Genomic DNA, 10976 nt, shown 5'->3' on the forward strand with positions numbered 1-10976 from the left:
ATCTGTCGCTGTAGATACGCATGTTTTGCATAGCTCGCCATCTGGTGTTGGGCCGGAGTGTTACAAGTTGTTTTTCTTCGAAGAAGTCTTTCGAGTCACGGGACCGAGTGACTCCTCCTTTTGTCTCCATTGCGCATGGGCGTCGACTCCATCTTCGATTGTTTTTTTTCCGCCATCGGGTTCGGACGTGTTCCTGTCGCTCCGAGTTTCGGAACGGAAAGATAGCTAATTTCGGAAGATTTTCGTCGCTATTGTTGCGTTCGGGATCGGCGTAGTTAGATTCAACACCGCGTCTAAGATCGAAGAGCTCCGATGCCCTTCGGGGTAATTTTTTCGATCCCCCGTCGGGGCCTGGTCGGCCCGACCGCGTGCAGAAGAACGCCGATGGAACGGACCCCGTTCCGTTTCTGTCCCAAATGCCACAATAAATACCCCTATACAGACCAACACTTGGTCTGCAACCTGTGCCTGTCACCTGAGCACAGTGAAGACACCTGCGAGGCCTGTCGTGCGTTCCGGTCCCAAAAAACACTCCGAGACCGTCGAGCCAGAAGACTTCAGATGGCGTCCGCGCCGACAGCCCACCAGGAGTTCGAGGAACAAGAAGAGGAGGGAACCTTTTCGATCCAAGAATCGGACTCCGAAGGATTCGACGATACACAAACCGTGAGTAAGACGTCGAAAACCACTCAGAAGAAGATTTACAAGGCCCAGGGGACGCCACTGCCACCAGGCACCGAAAAAGGCCCAAACAGTGCCGAGATCGTCCGACTCCGGTCGAGACACCGGCACGCAGCCTTCTCGGGACCGAGAAAGTGCTGGAGACAAGCATCGACACCGAGATACCGGTGTAGACACGGCTCGACGCCGAGACAGCGGCACCGAAGAAGATCGACGCCGAGAGGTTTCGGCCCCGAAAAAGAAAAAAGTCACCTCGGAGCCGAAAAAAGATGCAGACAGGGTTTCGGTGCCAAAACAAACTGCAACCGACCCAGTTTCAGGCTCTTATACAGAAGAGCACTCGCTAACCTCCCAAATGCAAAAGCATAGGTTTGAGGAAGAGCTACACTCAACTGATGTAGACCATACGCAAAAGCGTATTTTCATACAGCAGGGGACAGGAAAAATAAGCACCCTTCCCCCTATTAGAAGAAAGAGAAGATTGGAGTTCCAAACTGAACAAACACCACAAACAAACGTGGTGAAAAAAGTTACCCCACCACCCTCTCCTCCACCTGTGATTAACGTCTCACCAGCACAAACTCCATCACATTCCCCAGCTCACACCACCATGAGCCAGGGTGACCAAGATCAAGACGCATGGGACTTATACGACGCCCCAGTGTCAGATAACAGTCCGGAGGCATACCCTACGAAGCCATCTCCACCAGAGGACAGCACTGCGTATTCTCAAGTGGTGGCTAGAGCAGCACAATTTCACAATGTAAGCCTCCACTCAGAACAGGTCGAGGATGACTTTTTATTCAACACACTCTCCTCCACCCACAGCTCCTACCAAAGCCTGCCTATGCTCCCTGGTATGCTCCGGCATGCAAAAGAAATCTTTAAGGAGCCGGTCAAAAGTAGGGCAATCACACCAAGAGTGGAAAAAAAGTATAAGGCGCCTCCTACAGACCCGGCTTTCATCACTACACAGCTGCCACCAGACTCTGTCGTTGTAGGAGCAGCTAGGAAAAGGGCCAACTCCCACACATCTGGAGATGCACCACCCCCAGATAAAGAAAGCCGCAAGTTCGATGCAGCTGGTAAGAGAGTCGCAGCACAAGCTGCAAACCAGTGGCGCATCGCTAACTCCCAGGCACTACTTGCGCGCTATGACAGAGCCCATTGGGATGAGATGCAACATCTCATTGACCATCTGCCCAAGGACCTACAAAATAGGGCAAAACAAGTGGTTGAGGAGGGACAGACCATTTCCAACAACCAAATCCGCTCCTCCATGGACGCTGCAGATACAGCTGCACGGACAATTAATACATCTGTAACTATCCGAAGGCATGCATGGCTCCGAACGTCTGGATTTAAACCAGAGATTCAGCAAGCAGTTCTCAATATGCCTTTTAACGAAAAAGAACTGTTCGGTCCAGAAGTGGACACAGCGATTGAGAAACTCAAAAAAGACACGGACACTGCTAAAGCCATGGGCGCACTCTACTCCCCGCAGAGCAGAGGGAATTACAGCACATTACGTAAAACACCCTTTAGAGGGGGGTTTCGGGGTCAGAGCACACAAGCCAGCACCTCACAGGCAACACCGTCCAGTTACCAGGGACAGTACAGAGGAGGTTTTCGGGGACAATATAGAGGAGGGCAATTCCCTAGGAATAGAGGAAAATTTCAAAGCCCCAAAACCCCTACTACTAAGCAGTGACTCACATGTCACTCACCCCCTCCACACAACACCAGTGGGGGGAAGATTAAGTCATTATTACAAAGCATGGGAGAAAATCACTACAGACACTTGGGTTCTAGCAATTATCCAACATGGTTATTGCATAGAATTTCTACAATTCCCTCCAAACATACCACCAAAAGCACAAAATTTGACAAAACATCATTCCAATCTCCTGGAGATAGAAGTGCAGGCACTATTGCAAAAGAATGCAATCGAATTAGTGCCAAACACACAAATAAACACAGGAGTTTACTCACTGTACTTTCTGATACCAAAGAAGGACAAAACGCTGAGACCAATCCTAGACCTCAGAATAGTGAACACATTCATCAAATCAGACCACTTTCACATGGTCACACTACAAGAAGTATTACCATTGCTAAAACTACACGACTACATGACAACTTTAGACCTCAAGGACGCGTATTTCCATATACCAATACACCCATCGCACAGGAAATACCTAAGGTTTGTATTCAAAGGAATACATTACCAATTCAAGGTACTGCCTTTCGGATTAACAACCGCACCAAGAGTCTTTACCAAATGTCTAGCAGTAGTCGCTGCACACATCAGAAGGCAGCAAATACATGTGTTCCCATATCTAGACGACTGGCTAATCAAGGCCCATTCGTTAATAGAGTGTTCAAATCACACAAATCAGATCATACAAACCCTCTTCAAACTAGGGTTCACCGTCAACTTCACGAAATCCAACATTCTGCCGTGCAAGGTACAACAATACCTAGGAGCCATAATAGACACAACAAAAGGAGTAGCCACTCCAAGTCCCCAAAGAATTCAAAATTTCAACACCATCATACAACGCATGTATCCAACACAAAAGATACAAGCAGAGATGATATTACAACTCCTAGGCATGATGTCTTCATGCATAGCCATTGTCCCAAACGCAAGACTGCACATGAGGCCCTTACAACAGTGCCTAGCATCACAGTGGTCTCAAGCACAGGGTCATCTTCTAGATCTGGTGTTAATAGACTGCCAAACTTACCTCTCGCTTCTGTGGTGGAACAACATAAATTTAAACAAAGGGCGGCCTTTCCAAGACCCAGTGCCACAATACGTAATAACAACAGATGCTTCCATGACAGGGTGGGGAGCACACCTCGATCAACACAGAATACAAGGACAATGGAACGTACATCAAACAAAACTGCATATAAATCACCTAGAACTTCTAGCAGTTTTTCAAGCACTAAAAGCTTTCCAACCAATAATAGTTCACAAATACATTCTCGTCAAGACAGACAACATGACAACAATGTATTATCTAAACAAGCAAGGGGGGGACGCACTCCACGCAGTTAAGCCTGCTAGCACAAAAAAATTGGCGTTGGGCAATTCACAACCAAATTCGCCTAATAGCACAATTTATACCAGGGATCCAAAATCAACTCGCAGACAATCTCTCTCGAGATCACCAACAGGTCCACGAATGGGAAATTCACCCCCAAATTCTGAACACCTATTTCAAACTCTGGGGAACACCTCAGATAGACTTGTTTGCGACGAAGGAGAACGCAAAATGCCAAAACTTCGCATCCAGATACCCACACAAACAGTCCCAAGGCAATGCCCTATGGATGAACTGGTCAGGGATATTTGCTTACGCTTTTCCTCCTCTCCCTCTCCTTCCTTACCTGGTAAACAAACTCAGTCAAAACAAACTCAAACTCATATTAATAGCACCAACTTGGGCAAGGCAACCCTGGTACACAACGCTGCTAGACCTATCAGTAGTACCCTACATCAAATTGCCCAACAGGCCAGATCTGTTGACACAGCACAACCAAAAGATCAGACACCCAGATCCAGCATCGCTGAATCTAGCAATCTGGCTCCTGAAATCCTAGAATTCGGGCACTTACAACTTACCCAAGAATGTATGGAAGTCATAAAGCAAGCCAGAAGGCCATCCACCAGGCACTGCTATGCAAGTAAATGGAAGAGGTTTGTTTGCTACTGCCATATTAATCAAATACAACCATTACACACAACTCCAGAACATGTAGTGGGTTACTTGCTTCACTTACAAAAATCTAACCTGGCTTTCTCTTCCATTAAAATACACCTTGCAGCAATATCTGCATACCTGCAGACTACCTATTCAACTTCCCTATATAAGATACCAGTCATTAAAGCATTCATGGAGGGCCTTAGGAGAATTATACCACCAAGAACACCACCTGTTCCTTCATGGAACCTAAATGTTGTCCTAACTAGACTTATGGGTCCACCTTTTGAACCCATGCACTCCTACGAAATACAGTTCCTAACCTGGAAGGTTGCATTTCTCATCGCCATTACTTCCCTAAGAAGAGTAAGCGAGATTCAGGCGTTTACAATACAAGAACCTTTTATACAACTACACAAGAATAAGGTCGTCCTAAGGACTAATCCTAAATTTTTGCCAAAGGTTATTTCACCGTTCCATCTAAATCAAACAGTGGAACTTCCAGTGTTCTTTCCACAGCCAGATACCGTAGCTGAAAGGGCACTACATACATTAGATGTCAAAAGACCATTAATGTATTACATTGACAGAACAAAGAACATCAGAAAGACTAAATAACTATTTATTGCATTTCAAAAACCTCATGCAGGAAACCCAATATCAAAACAAGGTATAGCCAGATGGATAGTTAAATGCATCCAAATCTGCTACCTTAAAGCTAAACGACAGCTGCCCATTACACCAAGGGCACACTCAACCAGAAAGAAAGGTGCTACCATGGCCTTTCTAGGAAACATCCCAATGCAAGAAATATGTAAGGCAGCCACATGGTCTACGCCTCACACATTCACCAAGCACTACCGTGTAGACGTGTTATCCGCACAACAAGCCACAGTAGGTCAAGCCGTATTAAGAACATTATTTCAAACTACTTCCACTCCTACAGGCTGAGCCACCGCTTTTGGGGAGATAACTGCTTACTAGTCTATGCAAAACATGCGTATCTACAGCGACAGATGCCATCGAACTGAAAATGTCACTTACCCAGTGTACATCTGTTCGTGGCATCAGTCGCTGTAGATTTGCATGTGCCCACCCGCCTCCCCGGGAGCCTGTAGCAGTTTGGAAGTTACTTTCAACTATTTGTATATGTATCATCTCAACCTTAAATAGGTACATACTTAGTCACTCCATTGCATGGGCACTATTACTACAATTCAACTCCTACCTCACCCTCTGCAGGGAAAAACAATCGAAGATGGAGTCGACGCCCATGCGCAATGGAGACAAAAGGAGGAGTCACTCGGTCCCGTGACTCGAAAGACTTCTTCGAAGAAAAACAACTTGTAACACTCCGGCCCAACACCAGATGGCGAGCTATGCAAAACATGCGAATCTACAGCGACTGATGCCACGAACAGATGTACACTGGGTAAGTGACATTTTCATTCCAGTGCAAGGTGACAAACACTGGTGCTGAGCTTAGGTGTCATTTTGCCAAGCATTTGTAGTTGAAGATCTGCACTTCTGGTTACTGGAGTTATTTGTGGGGAGAAGGAAAGAGTTGAAGACCCCAGATTTGTAACTCTTGTTGCCTTTGATTCTATAAAATGGGCCTTGTCTGTCAATGCTGGCAATTTGAAAGGTAAATCGGTTGGCCTTGCCTTAGGAGAGAGTAGCACATTTATTTCCAATCCATTTAGGCGTAGGTTATTTCCATCTAGCTATCTATTAATGGAAATGTGTTGGGCTGGCAGAGATTTATGGGTGCCGTTGTTGTCTTTCTTGAAGGCACTGCTTAGTCTGGGTAGCATTTACATCTTCACGAAGAGCGTCTTGAACAGGTCAGTGCCATTAACCAAGTATGGCAAATAAGTGTTGGGACAACCACAGCAAGGGACAGTACATGTGCTTTAAAGTGAAAGTATCAACTTTTACTTGTAAATGGCCTGTCTGAATAGATTTAATAGAGGGTGGAGCTGCCACACAATACCCATATTTTCTTGGAGCCTTTGGAAGAAGGTTGTGGGATAAACTGGATGACTGAGGACCAACAAGATTGGCGATTTTACTTGTTTGCTCATATAATTAGAAATGAGGACAAACCAGTTTTGAGCATACCAGTTAATTTTCTGAGATGTTCCATGAACGCTTCTTGGTCAGTTGGATTTAGGGCTCTGATCCATCAAGTTAAATCAGATAAACCCTAATCCATAATTTCTAGAAGATAATATCACATATGCAGAGGAACAGGCAATGTTCTTTGAAATGGGTTGAAACCAGATTGGTTCAGATGAAGCATATTATGATCCTTTAGATCCTTTGTGATGATTACCCCTGACTTTGCTAAAGACGGGAGTTTCAAGATCTCATTAGGCTGGAATGACCAGGTGATCAGGGAGATGCATGCTTTGGAGGACCAGTAGAGGACAATAGTCATTGCTTTCTGAATGCAACTGTTTTGTGATGATGTTTTCCATGATACTCTATTGTGACTTCTCAGCACTGACATCACCCTGATGACCATGGTCCAGAGTTTAATCCCTTCTAAATCAGATTGTGCTCTTTAAGGAGTTGTTCCTCCAGGTACAGGTTTTCTTTGTACCCAATTCGGACTACGTAGGTGGTGAAGGCCTTTCCAAACAGTCGTTTTTAAATTTCTACACTCTTTGAACAATTACAAGCACGAACGTAAGGTTTCATATTTTGCCTTTTGACTAGTTCTAGCAGAATGGTTCCTTTGTGCCCTACACTTTCATTCTGTTTACAGTGAAATTGTTGTGGGGTTATTTTAGCGCTTTAATTGGGCACATTTATTTTAACTCTGAGTTTGAGACCTGTGACCTCTCACCTAGTTCCGTTTCATTTTATTCCTATTATTTTAACAAAAGCTTAATTTTAGTGGAGCTGTTTAATTATTTTTATCAGCTGCCCTTCCATGCAGGATTTGTCATTAGTTCTTTTGCACGACATTTCATCTTGTGCTCAGTCCAAAGCTGAAGGAAGCTGTACATGATAATTTATTGATTATTGCCAGTCCAAAGAGTACAAAGTCTACCCTACACAGAAAATACATTTTATCTCATCAGGGCAGTTCAGAACAATAACAGACTTACTCTAACCAGGCTAGAGAGACATATGCCAGCCAGGCATCCTATGCTGTACCATGTTGTTGCATTGCGTCTCGACTAGGCCTTGTCGCTCCAAACATCTGGGAAAAATGCCAGTGACCAACAGGCAACCCTCCTGCTCATTATCCAGGTATGGGATTGGGTCTTTCTTGCAGAGATCAAGTAAGGGCAGATTAGGGCTAACACTGCTATAGCTCTTGTATAGATTTTAGAAGTATGGGAAGTGATTTTAGATTCACTAGTGTGAAATAATGTTAGGACTTACCTGTTTCTCATTTTTTGTCAAAATGATAATAGTGTTGTGTTTTATTATCCAAATCACAATTTATGCCTAATTACATAGAATGCAGTTGCTTCAATAAAATATATTGAAATAAATCCTGCTTCTTTTTGTCTTCTGCATGTAGGAGTCTTATGTAACTGAGAGAAAGGGGTAAGATCTGTTCCACCAGAACTTCCCTGAGAAGTTACAGAGTGCCATGCGTCAGGCTGCCACAAATCACCTTTACTTCTAGGTTTTGGTGAGGTGCTGCTAGCTAGTTGAAAGGGTTAGGTCCTAACTGTATGGGATAAGACTCAGTCCTCCCCCCATGCGGTGGTGCTATTGCCTGAATTCAGCAGTCTCGTCTTTTCCTCATGACGAGAGTCCTACAACAAAAGTTTTCCTTGTTTTGATGATTGATGGTGTTAAGTGTATGCTACAGACCGTTTTTTAATTTATTTTGTTTTTATTGACTTCAAACAGACCTGTGTGTTTTAGAATAAAAGCGGATGGTTAGGTCTCATACATTCGCGGTACATATCTAAGGACAGAAAGTGGCAGTAGGAGTTTGCTGCATAACAACTGGAAAACAGGGGGAATAATATGGACCGAAGTAAAGTTGCAGATTAAAGCACATGATGCATAGGACTGCATGCAGTTTCCATATTGGAGGACATAGTATTGAACACAAGAACAACCGACTTTTTTTCAGGTGATCAGCATTTGTATTTTGCACAAGCTAATCCACGATACTGATAAATACTGAGCCGTATTAAGATTAAGGCCAAACAAACATTTAAAAATTGGGGCGATTTCAGTGTTTTTTTTTTCCTGTTGTGTTGCGTTGAGACAGCTATCAGAGATTAATTCACTAGCACTACATTGATGACTGTCTTTTTTTTTTTTTTTGCAGGTGTGGTAGACACAGGTCTATTTATCGGCATGGCAGAGAAGGTCTACTTTGGTATGGAAGACGGCACAGTCAGTGTCCGTGACAAGCCTGTGCATTAACCAGTAGTACAAGAACACACTTTGCTTTATTCCAATGCACTTAATCCACCCCAGTGTGCCAATCCGGAGTGCCGCAGTAACCTTTTTTTGATTCTAATGGAATTGAGTCGCATTTGCCAATTTCTTTGAGAAGCTTTTCTCTTGGCATTTTTCAAGAAAGCTGATCGCACCATATTTCTTTTTCTAAAAAAAAATAAAAAAAATAATGTGAACTCTCACTAGGACCTCATGTAAATGTTTACATCAGCACATTTTTGCGGTTCATTCCAATTTTGCCTTCTTGTATGTGCATGCCATTTACTTTATGCTGTGCCTTCGAGTTTTAAAGAGTATTAAGCTTAAAGTAATGAACTATACATGTTGCTGAAAACATCACGAGACAGTGATTCTATAGATTCAAATGCAATAATATCAGAGATTTGTATATTTGGATTATTAAAGGATATTAAGAAGCTGAAAGCAACTTATTATACATCCATGGATTCATATGCAGTATTATCACTTACTCATATTTTGGTACAAACCAAATATTTGTCTTATTGTTTGCCTCATTCGCTATATAAGTGTCTTATTTCACTTGTTATGGTACGAATCGCGAATGCCAATAAAACATTTCAGTCACATAGCTTTTACTTTTATTGCTTACATTTCAAAACGCGCTGAAAGAAGTATACACACTCCCGGGGTCATTGCGACTTCGACGGATGGTAAAGCCCGTCTCCTGAAGTCCTGGCGAGTAGGCTGCCGCCAGTGCGGCTGCCTCCCCGCCAGCCCCATTACGAGTTTCCCACTGGGTCAGCAGTCGGGGCTGGCCCAGCGGGAAACATCCTACTGATTTGTCTCTGGCTCGTAATAGCGCCGGCGGCAATGCTGTAGTGCATAGGGTGCATTAGCACCTGTCTCAATGTTCCCTGTTTGCAAAGCAGACAGTGAACATTGTGACGGGGCCGTCCAGGTGGGGCTCCCTGCACCTCATCTCCGCCAGCTGTTTCATGGCGGTGCTACTGCCATGAAACCGCTAGCGGAGAAGGGAGTCGTAATCCCTAGGGCTGCCCTGCTTGCAGCACTGCCCTGGCGGATTAGGACCGCCAGACCATCGTTAAGTCGTAGTCTGGTGGTCTGACCACAGCGCTACTCAGGTGGTTGTAATGTGGCGGTCGGACTGCCAGGGTCATAATAAGGCCCTTTGTGTCTTGGTGTGTGCGCTTTTTTGTATGGTCTGGCTTGACAGAACAGCTGTTGCGAGTGAATTATGTGATCATCACTAGAGATGGGATTTGTCTCCGCCCACATGTTGGAAGCCAGAAGTACATGTTTTGATTGGGCAGAAGATGCGTGTTTCCACAAAAAAAGTACCTGCCCTCTAGCAGTTGTGAATATTTTTATTTAGCCAGCATCCTGAGTTTGAACTTTCATGGGTACAGGCATAACACTCTAAAGTGTCTAGATAAACAGATAATTTATGTTTATTTTTTTCTACAGCAGCAAAGATGGAAGAAAGGCAGTCATTAACCTACATGGATTTTAGGTCTGGCTTGACGGTGCAACTGTTATCTGACCTTTTAACCTGCACCAATATTATTCTGCAGTTAGTTGCTCCCACACAAATACATATCTATTCCAATGCTATTTACTTGTATTGCTTTATGGTACCATACTTAATTCCTTCAAAGCCAGACCTATTAACCTTGCCAATGCTTGTTTTAACCCCTTCGCTGCCAGGCCTTTTCCCCCCTCCTGTGCCAGGCCTTTTTTTTGGCTATTTGGGGCAGTTCACGCTTGGGCCCTCATAAATTTTTATCCACATAAGCTAGCCAAGCCAAATTTGCGTCCTTTTTTTCCAACATCCTAGGGATTCTAGAGGTACCCAGACTTTGTGGGTTCCCCTGAAGAACGCCAAGAAATTAGCCAAAATACAGTGAAAATTTCGTTTTTTTCAAAAAAATGGGAAAAAGTGGTTTTTTTCCCTGAAAAGGGCATCAACAAAGGGTTTGCAGTGCTAAAATCACCAGCTTTCAGGAACAGGCAGACTTGAATCAGAAAACCCAATTTTGCAACACAAATTTGGCATTTTACTGGGACATAACCCATTTTTACGATTTTTTTGTGCTTTCAGCCTTCTTCCAGTCAGTGACAGAAATGGGTGTGAAACCAATGCTGGATCCCAGAAACCTATAC

The 10976-nt window shown here is 44.0% G+C and overlaps 1 protein-coding gene across 1 annotated transcript in view; it reads left to right on the plus strand.

Moving 5' to 3' along the window:
- The window catches only part of RPIA (ribose 5-phosphate isomerase A), a 145098-nt gene extending 135675 nt beyond the window's left edge, over positions 1-9423 (plus strand). Inside the window, exon 9 of the mRNA XM_069204603.1 lies at positions 8701-9423. Coding sequence (XP_069060704.1) covers positions 8701-8798 — 98 coding nt within the window. The 3' untranslated portion in view covers positions 8799-9423. The remainder of the gene's footprint in view (positions 1-8700) is intronic.
- Positions 9424-10976: the final 1553 nt, after the last annotated feature.

This window comes from Pleurodeles waltl, chromosome 1_2 (genome assembly GCF_031143425.1).
Source record: "Pleurodeles waltl isolate 20211129_DDA chromosome 1_2, aPleWal1.hap1.20221129, whole genome shotgun sequence".
Classification (NCBI taxonomy): Eukaryota; Metazoa; Chordata; class Amphibia; order Caudata; family Salamandridae; genus Pleurodeles; species Pleurodeles waltl.